Source organism: Zootoca vivipara, chromosome 4, assembly GCF_963506605.1.
Source record: "Zootoca vivipara chromosome 4, rZooViv1.1, whole genome shotgun sequence".
Taxonomy (NCBI): Eukaryota; Metazoa; Chordata; class Lepidosauria; order Squamata; family Lacertidae; genus Zootoca; species Zootoca vivipara.
In genome coordinates, this window is record NC_083279.1 from 94,475,393 (window position 1) to 94,489,303 (window position 13,911).

Genomic DNA, 13,911 nt, shown 5'->3' on the forward strand with positions numbered 1-13,911 from the left:
TCTGAATTCCACAGAACTCAAATTGTATGCATTCTTCACAGACGCCTTTTTGGTCTGCCTGAACGAAGCCTGTGGTCCACAGACCACAGTTTGGGAACTCCAGTGGCTGGCAAAAGAATTCCAGGGCTATCAAAAAATTCCCAGGTTCAGAGAAAAAGAGAGGGGAGGGGGGGGGAAGAGGACTCCTTTCCCGATCCTGCTAACAAGAGAGGTATGTCAGGGATTGGCAACCTTCTGCATGCCAAGCATGCGCTCCACCACTGAGCTATGGGTCCTTGTCTACACATGTGGAGAGGGGGGAATTTAAGAGCCTTGCAGGAGCAGATTCCAAAGAACATTTTTGCCCTGAATGCCGCCTCTGAGCCCAAAGGAGGAGCATCACAATGCTACAGAATCTTACTTCAAAGAAAGCACACTGTCGCACCCTGCCAGGCTGCAAGATCAATTGTGCCTCAACACCTGCACCTTCCTTCTAAGCAATTTGGTTGCGTCCATTAATCCAAAATTCCTGTAGAACTGCTTCAGCTACGATCGCTTAAAACGCCTGGCTGCTTAACGCCTCGAGACCCTGAAGTGGTTTTGCTGGCGCTACGATCGATCACCTGGTCGATGAATCGCATTTGGAAGATGCAATAAATCTCCTTACAGCTGCAGGTGGGCACAAGTAGCTAACTGGAAAACGCTTATGTATCCCTTCGTTTCTCAAGAGGTCCTTCCAGACACGGGACCATTTGTGCTGGTGACAAAATTAACTCACTACAAAAGGACTCAAGCAGGTTTTACAACTCAATAGAATTTATTGGTGGGGGCGGAATGACATTGGTTCATTATGTTTTTGAATAATAAAGCTCAGGATGCAGGTGTCCATTTATCTTCTTTCTCAATGTTAAATTGACACTGCAGATTTTATGTATGCCATATCTTTTGTTTTTCCCTACAGGAAAAAGTAAATCAAAAAAGGAAAAAAAAACCATCACTACCACTCTTATTATATGCTTCTGTCCTAACAAGCCCCGTCACTTGCACAAGCCGCAAATTACGGTACTGTAGAATTCCTTACCTTGACCTTTGGCCTGTACTTCAGGTAAAGTGTCCTTGAATATAAGCTAAAGAGGTAGGTGGAGAGAAGGAAATGAAGATTAAAACAAGCGCTTGGGTACATCAGCTTAGGTGAGACGACAGAACACGGCCCCAACTCAAGTGAACACCGGAGCTGCTGGGCAGCTCAGTCGGCAGAGCACAGGACTCTTAAATCTCAGGGTTGTGAGTTTGAGCCCCACTTTGGGCAAAAGATTCCTGCAGTGCAGGGGGTTGGACTAGATGACCCTCGGGGTAACCTTCCAACTCTACAAAGGCAAAAGCAACCAGCCTCCTGTTTTGCGTGCCTGGGAGCAGGAGGTGGCAGAGAACCTGGCAGGGAACCATACGAGGTCAGCTGGGCCAGCATCTGATGGGACAGAGAAGCCCACTGCTGAGTGGAGCTTCTGATTGCTGAAGCTGGGACTCTTGTGCAGCGATACTGAGTTGGGGGAATCATAAGAGGAGCCTGGCTCTGCTGGATCAGGCCCTGTCTAGCACGCTGCTCTTCCGGTGGCCATCCTCATGTCTATGAGAAGCCAGCATGCAGGGCCTGAGTGCAACTACCTTCTCCCCGCTTGTGATTCCCAGCAGCTGGTATTCAGAGCTCAGGTGGAGAGGGTGGGCGGGCACAGCTACAGCCAGAGCCAACTTACAGGCATTTTGCCTCCCGAGGCAATTGTCTCCTCTGCCCCCACGAGGCCAGCTGTATAGTCAAATTATTGTGGCACCGGGATGAGTTAACCCCACAAGTAGGGCTGGGCGATATAATAATAATAATAATAATAATAATAATAATAATAATAATAATAATAATAATAATAATATGTTATTTATACCCTGCCCATCTGGCCGGGTCTCCCCAGCCACTCTGGGCGGCTTCCAACAGAAGAATAAAACACAATAATCTATTAAACATTAAAAGCCTCCCTGAACAGGGCTGCCTTCAGATGTCTTCTAAAAGTCTGGTAGTTGTTTTCCTTTTTGACATCTGTTGGGAGGGCGTTCCACAGGGTAGGCACCACCACCGAGAAGGCCCTCTGCCTAGTTCCCTGCAACTTGGCTTCTCACAACGAGGGAACCGCCAGAAGGCCCTCGGTGCTGGACCTCAGTGTCCGGGCAGAATGATGGAGGTGGAGACGCTCCTTCAGGTATACTGGACCGAGGCCATTTAGGGCTTTAAAGGTCAGCACCAACACTTTGAATTGTGCAAAACCAGTTTGAAGTCCATGGCGCGTTATCGGTTTCATTTTTTGACCTGGCAATGTAGCACAAATCATGATGTGCGTGCATGCGTGGTAAGCCAAAATCACAATGCGGGGAAAACCATGAAGCCAGCGAATGCCTCTACATAGCTCCATCCTTATTGCAGACATTGCGATATATCAGTACAGTATATCGTGATGTTTAGCTGGTGATATATCAAGAAGTTGAAAACCAGATGTTGCCCAGCCCTGCCCTACCCACAAGTGCCTTCTCTCCCCCTTCCTGACAGTGAAAAACACAAGAATAACAAATTGTTATTTATTCTGTTGCCCTTTCAGAAGAGTCCCATGTCAGCTGCCTGAGGCAGCTGTCCCACTCTACCTAATGACAGGGCCGGCGCTGTACCAGCTGCTGCCATTCCTCCCTGCCAATCCCCTTGACACCTGTCGCCCGCTGCTGCTGCTCCTCTTCAATACATACAGCCCAGGACGCAACTCTAATCTTATTAACAGAACTTTTTACCAAGAAAGCAGTCACGCTTCTTAATCTTCTGGAAGGAAGGTTAATGGTTTACAGCTATGAAGTTGGAAGCACATGGGCCAGGAGTTTCCCCACCCAGAGCCCACGAGAAGGGGAGGCCGTACCACACCTGAACAAGATATGAAGGTAGGAGCCGAGGCCTGTAAGAATGTGCCACCAAGCGTGAAACTGCGTCACGACGCTCACAAGCGGAGGTAGCCTCTCCCGCAACGCCCTGTGGAGAGGGGGGAGAAATAGGACAGAGTCACAACTTGGGCCTCTAAGCTGCTCAATTTACATACCTGTCAGACCAGAAATGTCCAGATTCCTGGGTGTCTGCTTTCTAGGAAGATCTACAGATACTAACTCAACAAATTTTTTTGCCTGGCAGCTTGCTGAAACAGTGCTTTCCGTTCTCTTGCAGAATAGATATTGGAGGCCAAGTTTGAAAGGTGACCTTTGTCAAAGCTGCACACTCGAGGAAAAGCGGGCTCGCCTGACAGAGGACGAGCCAGCGTCAAAGGTGTGGGTAGCTTTTTCGGTGCACCCGGTTTACTTTTCCATGCGCAATGAGGCTTCCTCACGCCAGCAGAGACAAGCACTGCTTTTTGTAACCGCATGTTCCATTTGATATAGAAGAAACAAAATTTAAAAAAATTCCTTCCAGTAGCACCTTAGAGACCAACTAAGTTTGTCACTGGTATGAGCTTTCGTGTGCATGCAACCTTAGTTGGTCTCTAAGGTGCTACTGGAAGGATTTTTTTTATTTTGTTTCGACTACGGCAGACCAACACGGCTACCTACCTGTAACTTGATATAGAAGGCCATTTGTGCGGGTTACAGGGTTTATTCCACCCCCAGTGGCTATGAAAGAGACTGTGGAAAAAGACTTGTCTGACAAAAGCATGTCTCACAGCCCATTTGCAGCCCAATGATGCAGACTTAACGTCACTAAAGCAATCTCTCTGGGTGAAGCTCACCCAGAGTAGCTCTTCCATGTAGCTCAGGACTGTCTGATAAAAAGCTGCTCACCTTCAGTCCAACACGGTCTCTAGAGGGCAGGCAATCACTGTAGCAGCAGGATCAAAGACATGCACTTGTTGCTCCAGTTGTTTAGGTAACTTTCAAGTCTCTGCAATTCTCTACCATGGAAGCTAAATGCTGCAGCTGCAAGGGGACCTTGGCCACACACAGTTGTCCTCCTAAACGCAGCTTTGCCCTCCAACCTTAGAACTGGGGGTGGGGGGGCAAACCATGTTCTCACCACAACCTCCTAACCCAGAATCTTCCAATACTGTTTGTCAACGCTGACTACAGTCTTACAGATGGCCTATCGTTCCACAACTGTGTGGTCTACCTTCAAATGCTACGGCTACAAGAGTGCAGTTCTGGACCGACTGAGACACTGAAGCTACGATTTAGGAGCTACGATTTAGAACAGAGTGTACACTGAATATGCTGAATTAGGTAGTCTATCTGAAAAAACTAAAAATTAAACAGAGAATTGAATTTGTATCAAAAGGGGAGGCCTTCAGAACGTATCTTAAACAAAATTATACAGTGTTAAAATCTGTAGCAGCTTTTGAGTGATCCCAGCAGTTTTTATTAATTGCTTATATAAATATAAACATTTATAAATTGTGAAAATATTAATATAAAAAAAATGTATTTTGATATGGCAGTAAATTCATGTCAAAAGAATTAAGGAATAAATGGGAGGTCGGGTATAAAAGATAATGAGATTTTTATTTTTATTGTAACATGAAATCGCAATCGCAAATTGCTGCCATAATTTTTATCTTATTAACAGATTGTGTAAACTTTATTTTCTTTCCATTTCCCTCCCCTCTTAAGTTGTACCCCTTTTCGGTATTGGTTTTTTAAATTTTTTGTATGTAATAAGCATGGAAATAAGCATGAAAAAAATATAAAAAATAAAAAAGGGAAAAAAATAGAAGAGAGTGTTCAAGGGTGAAGCATCGCCATGGGTGATTTAGTACTGCATGTTGTATAGGCAACTCCCCACTTACGTGGGGGTTATGTTCTGGGGCACCAAGAGGCAGGTCTCATCTGGACAACCCACGACCTCCAGACACACTGCGCAGGCTTGCGCCCCAGCTCTTTGACTTCACCCCCAGAGGAGCACTCCATTGCATCTCAACAACAACCATTATTATTGTTGATGATTTGTTACCCCAAGCTCTCGGGGGTGTGTGTGTGTGTTACAATATTTCAAAAACAGTATTAAAAACGGGGTTTTAGAGTCAATTTCCCCCAAACTGCAAAGTCAGGGAATGAGAGGAACCACGCGCCGCAGTTCGCTTACCTCAGTTTATCGCAGAAAATGTTGTCTACGTTCCAAAGGAAAAAACCCAGCAAAAATACTGTCAGGGACGTATAGCCTAGGCCCCTCAGCCACGGGTATACCCTGGAGAGAAGCAAATGAGATTTTTCAAACACCTTAAAGAAGATTTAAGAACAGGAGTAGAGCCCTGCTGGATCAAGACCAAAGGTCCATCTAGTTCCCGTGTTCAATCCCCGGCCTCTCCAGGTATGGCGGAAATCTTGGGAGAGCCACTGCCGGTCGTGTTGGCAATGCTGAGAAAGGCTGACCAGTGGCCTGAATCAGGCTAAGGGAGCTTCCTGTGCTCTCACACTGGCCAACCAGAGGCCTCTGGGAAGACCGCGAGCAGGACCTAAAAGCAACGGCTCTCTCCCCAATTGCTGCTCTCACCAACTGGCATTTAGAAAATGCACCACCTCCAGCAGTGGAGGTGAAACTCAGCTATTTTGGCTAGAAGCCACCGATGCTTTTATCCTCCACAGATTGGCCTAATTCTCTTTTAAAGGTAAAGGTAAAGGGACCCCTGACCATTAGGTCCAGTCGTGACCGACTCTGGGGTTGCGCGCTCATCTCGCATTATTGGCCGAGGGAGCCGGCGTATAGCTTCCAGGTCATGTGGCCAGCATGACAAAGCCACTTCTGGCAAACCAGAGCAGCACATGGAAACGCCGTTTACCTTCCCGCTGTAGCGGTACCTATTTATCTACTTGCACTTTGATGTGTTTTCGAACTGCTAGGTTGGCAGGAGCTGGGACCGAGCAACGGGAGCTCACCCCGTCACAGGGATTCGAACCGCTGACCTTCTGATCAGCAAGCCCTAGGCTCAGTGGTTTAACCCACAGCGCCACCTGGGTCCCGGGTCTCTTTTAAACTGATCCAAATTGGTAGCCATCACAGCCTCTTGTGGGATCGAACTCCACAGTTCAACTATGTGAAGAAGCCCTTCCTTTCGACTGTCCCGAAACTTCCAACACTTGGCTCGGTTGGGTGTCCTCGGGTTCGAGGTATTAGGACGGGGGTTGGGGGGGGAAATTATGATTCTATGAATTAGCCTGCACTTCTGGACCCCTCCGCAACTCTCCCACGTCCTGACTGAACAAGCCTAGCCTGAAGGCTGCATGATATTTTTGACTCAGGCTTGTTTGTTGGCTGAAAATGGGGGAAAAAATTGAGAACACTAAAACATATTAAGCAAAGAAACAAAACCCCAATAACTCCCCTCCCACAAATGTTCAAGTGCAAGCGTTTTAAAGTTAACCCGTTCCTTACCATAAGACTATATATACAGATCGCAGTACTAGAACAGCCACCAGCGTCCCATACATAACCTGTAGGACAGAGCAGAAGGGAAAAAAGGTTTAATTTTCTCTGTCTCTCCCCTCTCCGGTAAGTTAATAGAATACTATGCTTCCCTGCATGAAAGGTGTTGCGCTTTGGCAAACATATGCAAGGCTAGCTAAAATTTAGCCTTCCGTTGCTTTAAGGAAATGCATGCCCGGGGGGGGGGGGGGGAGAGGGACAAGTCAGATTTAAGAGAGGGGAAAAGAAAAACTAAAATAAACTGACTTCGATTCCCCCCCCCAACTGCCTCCCGAGACCATGTTATTCCAGTCCATGCACCTGACGATTTTTGCTTTCAAAAGCTCATGTAATATGTTAGTTGATAATGTGACCCAATGATTCCTGTGAAATCAATCGCGATTTCCCCCTTGCTTTCCCCCTCAACACCCCATTTGCTGCTAAAGCTGACGTTCAGGCTGTCATTCCGCATCTTTGCTTTTGTTAAATTCGGTTTCTGTCCCTCCCACTCTGCGCTGAGCAAAAGGGGAACTGTTCCGGGAGGCCTGCAAGCACCGTCTTGGTAGTCAAGATAACCCCAGAATTAATTGGTAGTTTGATGAGCTCATATATATTTGCACTGACTTGCTCTGATCTATGCTAACTGGCTTGCTTTGATGTTGCATTTATCTGTGGTGGGCTCCTGGGATGCTGGGCTCTTGGCCCAGAGAGGGGAGCTATCTAAAAAGCTTGGATAGTTGCCACCTCCGCCCTCGTGGGTCAGGTGGGTTGATGGGAGGTTCTGGCCAGACTGCCTTACGCTGTCTTGCCTATAAGTATAGCATACACATTTGCAGACAAGCCATGATAACGTCCTGCCGCCGCCGTGTTCTTCCTGCGTCTGCAAAGGCATCAGGCCTCTCCACCTTTCTTTACTAAAGCTCTAGAACAGGCACCCCCAAACCGCGGCCCTCCAGATGTTTTGGCCTACAACTCCCATGATCCCTAGCTAAGAGGACAAGTGGTCAGGGATGATGGGAATTGTAGCCCAAAACAGCTGGAGGGCCGAAGTTTGGGGATGCCTGCTCTAGAAGGCAGCCCTGCTTAGGGAAGCTTTTAATATTTGATGATTGTATTTTAATATTTTGCTGGAAGCCGCCCAGAGTGGCTGGGGAAACCCAGCCAGATGGGTAGGGTATAAATAATAAATTATTACTATTATTACTACAGTATTATTATTATTATTATTATTATTATTATTATTATTATTATTATTATTGGATAGCTGTCAGGAGAGCATGAGACACTTAATCTCAGGGTTGTGGGTTCAAGGCCTATGTTGGGCAAAAGATTTCTGCATTGCAGGGGGTTGGACTAGATGGGTGTTAGGTTAGAGCCGATAACTAATGAGGCTCAGCTGTCGGACTTGGCTGATAGCCCGGAACTGGAAGGGAGGCTTGCTTTGATAAAGGAACTGGCTGGGAGGGGTGAGCAAATGGCAGGAATAACTCAAACCTCAGAAGAGAGTTTGTCCGAGTCTGGTCCTAGTTCTTTAAAGTTACAGGAACGTAGGAGGGGAGGGTTACAGGATAAGAGGAAATGGCAATTACAGAGAGAGAGGCAGAGGGCGTTGTTCGAGCGTAGGAATAAAAGGAGGTGGACTCACGCTAGAGAGCTAGATGAGTCATCATCTGATTAACTAGTGGTCTTGAGCAGGAAGTTGCAGTCTTTCTTGTGGTTACTTGCCTTTGTTTTGTCTATTTGGAATAAAACTCACTATTTACACACAGACTGTGTGCTAGCCATTGCTGTTGCTTACAATGGGTCCCCTTCCAACTCTACAATTCTTTGATTCTGGCATTTCTGACATCCTTCTTTGGTATTCCTGCATCAAACCACTCGCTCAGGCCCTCCATTGGACCTGCGGTTCTGAGCACCACCACAAATATGTTCAGGATTTCTTCCTTAAGCTTCTATCCCCTCCCTCCATCCATGGCACTTGGTCTCCAGCCCGAGGAAAGTAGGCTTGCAACGGTTATCTGACTTGAAATGCTCTCCCTCCCATTTATTGATCCAAGTAGCGAGAGACCCTGACCCTCACAATTCACAGGTATACTGCCAATAAGGTTGGACAGCAACTGATGATTTCCTTCTATCGGTCCACGACAGAAAGTGTTCTCTCATACTGCATTACGGTGTGGTATGCTGGTTTGACAGCAATGGACAGAGAGTCCCTACGGAGGGTGGTGAAGACAGCACACACTATCGTGGGCCAGGCATCCCCAGATGTTTGAACACCATCTTCCCCGACCACTGGTCCTGCTAGCTAGGGATCATGGGAGTTGTAGGCCACAACATCTGGAGGGCAGCAGTTTGGGGATGCCTGTCGTGGGCTGCCCCCTGAGTCCGCTAGATGTTATTGCGGCAGACCGTTGCCTCAGAAGAGAGAGGAACATTCTCGGGGATGACTCACATCCTGGCCAGCACCTTTTTAATCTCCTGCCCTCGGGCAGGTGATATAGAAGCATGATAAGCCACACCAACAGGTCAACGGAACAGTTTTTATCCATGGGCCGTGAGGCTGCTGAATGGAAGACAGCAACATTGCAGCTGACGTTCGGGGTTGGTGGTCGTACGACAGCACACAGAATGTAACAAGGACGGAGAGATTGTGGGGGGGGAGGAGGGGGGCTCATTTAATCTCACTGTAAACAAGTGGTACAGTGACAATAAAGTATTTCTATTCCATTCAATATCTGTAGCTCCCCCTCTACAACCGTCCCTTCAATGTTTGCGGTGTCAACCTCACTCTTTGCTAGATTTCTTTGCTTCCAGTATCTTCCACAGCTGAAAAAAGCTCTTCTCCTAAAAAATACACTACGTTCCAGAACACTAAACCAACGGAAGCATGCAAATTAGCCCGTGCATATCAATTACCCAAAGGGAAGTGTCTTGCTGGTTGGTTCTCTAATATAGTCAGAACGTATAATCTGCCAGTGTGCTTTGCTCACTGTGACATTTAGTATCACATGAAAAGGGATTGTCAAACTAGGAAGAGGAGGGAGAAGAACCAGCAGGAGCTGGTGAGACAGCAGCAAGAGAGCAGATTGTATCAAAAGACAGGGAGCATATTATATTGGATACTGATCCATTTGGAAGACTTGCTGTGTTGACATATGTTCATGTATCTAGTTGCTGCGATTCTAACATGCAGAAAATATGCATCTAAATAGGGGAAAACCCTATTGAGAGACTCCATAATGAGAGACTCCAGACACACTTGGAACGCAGTCGTGTCTGCCTGTGTGCTGACAATTAATTGCAGAAAGCAAGGAGTGCTTTCTAATCTCTTGCCAAGGTACGTTATTTATATCATGCTTGGAACAAAGCTTCTGCAATTATTAAAAAACACATCGCCAGAGGGCAGGGTTGAACGTTGCTCACAATTAGGCAAATGTCTTAGCCCTACCTGCAGTCTCTAATTTGGTACATCTGAATTATCAGCAGCTTGCCTACACAGGTGTGATTTTACCCAACACAAATATAATGTTAACTTCGAAAGGTAGTGCTTACCCCCCCCCCAAAAAAACCCATGTCCATTCAGAAATGTTAGACAGTTACTGGGGGAGAGGAGAATAGATGGCTGAGTTCTTTGTCTCCTGCAGCAGAGGTAGTAAAGGGTCCCACCCAACTGGCTGCCTGGGCATTTAGAAATTTGATGCAGCCGCCTAGGAAATCTAAATATTTTTCTCACCGGAGAATCCTATGCATGTTTACCCAGAAGTAAACTGCACTGTATTCAGTGCAGCCCTCTCCCTGGTCAGGATTGCACCTTCAGTCTGCTACCAAAACCATTCTTCGCAGACATCTCTCTAAAGGCCTTAAAATGTTGGCAGCTATGTATCTTTCTCCTTCCTCTCTGCAGAACTACCCAAACCAGGTTGCAACGCCAGGTGCAACAAAGTTAGCATAACCACATGCCTTTGGTGGTACTACGCATCAGTGGAAACTGGTGGGAGGTGGAAGGGAGAGGCCCCAAGTGGTTTGGAAGATGTAAAACAGGCACCCCCAAACTGCGGCCCTCCAGATGTTTTGGCCTACAACTCCCATGATCCCTAGCTAACAGGACCAGTGCTTGGGGAAGATGGGAATTGTAGTCCAAAACATCTGGAGGGCCGAAGTTTTGGGATGCCGGATGTAAAAGGAAGAGAAGCAACAGTGTGGGATATTTTCTTGATGGGGGTGAGTTTCTCCCATAGATTTAGCCACATAACAGGTCTGCTTGCTGTATGCCAATCACCAAACTTTAGCCACCCACAGATAGAACTAAGTTGGCAGTTGCACACTACAGAACTTGATTTCTTTGCAAAGGGATGATGAACAACTAGTGGTTTCCTGGGCTGCGATGGATCTGGGAAGTCCCGGCAGCCCTCTTAAGTTCTACTCGTGATGCAGTAAGACGCCTGACTACAGTTTCAAGCACAAGGAAAAGAAACGATGAGCGATTGCATCCCCTCTGTTTAAACCGACAAATGAGCAACTGTTTACCTGATGAAACACTGGCTGTTTCCAATTTAGGTATACCTGCAGAAAGGAAACACAAAGAAATATATGCATAAAGCAGCTCTTGCTGGTGTGTACCGCAGGTGACCAACCTGTGGCATGAGAACAGGAGGGTGCCCAGGTGTGGGTGTGGTGTGGTGGCACTCCTGGGTCAGGCTGTGGCTTTGGCTGGCATTTTAGCCCAACGCTCTCGTTCTAAGTGACTACTGGGGAAGGGCAAGGAGGCCCCAGGCTACAAATGACCGCAGGAATACCTGATGCAGCTCGGCAGCTATGGGTTGCAGGGTACAGCAAATGCTTTGTACACGGTCCCTGGCACCTCCAGTTAGAATGCTCTCAGGGACAAGGAAAGTCTTCTGTTTGAGCTGCTGCCCTTCAGCACTGGCTAGATAGGCTAGCAGCCTGACTCAGAATAAAGCAGCTCTGTATGTTCTACAGCAGTTTTCCCCAACCTTGTGCCTCCAGCTGTTTTCGGACTACAATTCCCATCATTCCTGACTACTGGTCTTGCTAGCTACGGATGATGGGAGTTGTAGTCCCAAAACATCTGGAGGCACAAGGTTGGGAAGCACTGTTCTACAGTTCTTAATGCATCTATAGCAGCTCTGCAGGAATTCTCTGTTTGCCATGTATACAGTGGTACCTTGGTTCTCAAACGCCTTGGTTCCCAAACACCGAAAACTGGAAGGAAGCGTTCCGGTTTTCAAACGTTTTTTAGAAGTCGAATGGCCTATGCGGCTGTTGGCTATTGTTTCCAGGGCGCCTGCACCAATCAGAAACTGCGCCTTGGTTTTCGAACATTTCGGAAGTCAAATGGACTTCCGGAATGGATTAAGTTCAAGATCAAGGTATTTGGCACTTGTGTTTTCGCTATTTATTTTGCGTTTTTGTTTTTGAGGCTTTTTTGGTTAATTTGTTTTTGTGACTACGTGGAACCCAGTTCAGCTACTGATTGATTGATTGATTCTGTGACTGTGGAAATGGATAAAAGCCCCCCATCCAAACAGTGACTATCATCAGGGCAGGTAAGAAAAAAACATTAATTTTAATTTTGATCATCTACAATATGGTCTTATTTATTTTATGGTGCAGTACATTGATTATTGCTTTCATTTTATTGATCAATGGTCTTGTTAGATAGTAAATTTCATGTTAAATTGCTGTTTTAGGGGTTGTTTTTCAAAGTCTGGAACGGATTAATCCGTTTTGCATTACTTTCTGTGGGAAAGTGCACCTTGGTTTTGGAACGCTTTAGTTTTGGAACGGACTTCCAGAACGGATTAAGTTTGAGAAACAAGGTACCACTGTATTCACCATTGCCCTGTATACCTAAAGGAGCATCTCCACCCCCATCGTTCAGCCCGGACACTGAAGTCCAGCTCTGAGGGCCTTCTGGCGGTTCCCTCCCTGCGAGAATTGAAGGTGCAGGGAACCAGGCAGAGGGCCTTCTTGGTAGTGGCACCCGCCCTGTGGAGCACCCTCCCACCAGATGTCAATGACATGAGTAACTACATAACCTTTAGAAACATCTGAATGCAGCTTTTTAGGGAGGCTTTTTAATGTTTCGCTACGTTTTTATAGGTGTTGAAAGCTGTCCAGAGTGGCTGGGGCAACCCAGTCAGATAGGCGGAGTACAAATATTAAAATTATTATTATTAATGCAAGCGCTCTGGCACTGAACTACAAAAGGGTGCAGCAAATTTTTCTGCTGCTCCAGAGAAGCGGACACGGAGCAATGGATTCAAACTTCAAGAAAGAAGATTCCACCTAAACATTAGGAAGAACTTCCTGACAGTAAGAGCTGTTCGGCAGTGGAATTTGCTACCAAGGAGTGTGGTGGAGTCTCCTTCTTTGGAGGTCTTTAAGCAGAGGCTTGACAGCCATATGTCAAGAATGCTTTGATGGTGTTTCCTGCTTGGCAGGGGGTTGGACTGGATGGCCCTTGTGGTCTCTTCCAACTCTATGATTCTATGAAATCACTCAAAAATCAGATCGGCAGCACCTTGTCCTGCCTTTCCCCCCCACTGCTATTTTCCCCAGTGCCAGGAGTAGTGCCCTGGGCTATTCATGGCTGCAGAGTCATCTGCAACTGGGCGCGGGAGAGGATTATTGTAGTATATTCACAGATGCTATTTGCAAAGGGCAGGGGAAGAGGAGGAGGAGGAGAAGTCTTCTAAAAAAGAAACCACAAAACTGTACTGCTTACTATGCTGACGCCAATGCTGTAGCCTATTAGTATAAACAGGAGGGGATAATTGATTGTTTTCTTGTACTTGAAACATTCATACCTGAAACAGACACAAAGATGAACAGTGATGAGGCAGCAGTGACAAAGGCAGCATTCATTACAAGGTCTTTTAAGGCTGGTGAACAGGTTGAGTTTCTTTTGCTGGTGACTGGAAAGGGGGAGAAGCTCACTACACTTGCTTGGTGGAGCATGTAAGAACTGGCCAAAACCCACTAAACCCTCTCCCTCCCTCCCTCCCTCCCCACTAATTTTTAAATACTAACGCAAGAAAATGTTTTTCCACGCTGAGGATGATTTGAAAGAGAGATTGCAGCTTGTGCAATATGCACTCAGTACACAATCGGTTCTGGGAAGCAGGGATGGGGTTTTTTTTGCGTTTTCAAAAACCTCCCAGACCTGTTTCACGGAACAGTGGGACGAAATAAATGCATGGACAAGCATAGGAACCAAAGCCTTGTCGGGCGACTGCAAAAAAAGCATTTGTGGCTCTTCCAGACAGGCTGTTTCTTAAACATTCGTTACGATCTCTTTGCACTGAAGTTAGACGTCAGTGCCTTTATTCCACACTTTCCAGGGCATTTCCCCGTCATATCTCGTCATCGCAAAAGTTCCGTTTGTTTGTTCTGTAAGCAGGTTTGTTGCAAAAGAGCGCCAAGTCCACTTTCATGATGTAACC

General features: G+C 46.6%; 1 protein-coding gene across 2 annotated transcripts in view; it reads right to left on the reverse strand.

Moving 5' to 3' along the window:
* The window catches only part of ACER3 (alkaline ceramidase 3), a 55,228-nt gene that overhangs the window by 13,505 nt on the left and 27,812 nt on the right, over positions 1–13,911 (reverse strand). For both annotated transcript variants that reach the window (XM_035115059.2, XM_035115060.2), the window contains exons 5-10: positions 13,194–13,275; positions 10,973–11,008; positions 6,416–6,474; positions 5,129–5,230; positions 2,933–3,037; positions 1,061–1,106 (exon numbers count right to left, since the gene is read on the reverse strand). In XM_035115059.2, the coding sequence (XP_034970950.1) occupies positions 1,061–1,106; positions 2,933–3,037; positions 5,129–5,230; positions 6,416–6,474; positions 10,973–11,008; positions 13,194–13,275 (430 nt within the window). The remainder of the gene's footprint in view (positions 1–1,060; positions 1,107–2,932; positions 3,038–5,128; positions 5,231–6,415; positions 6,475–10,972; positions 11,009–13,193; positions 13,276–13,911) is intronic.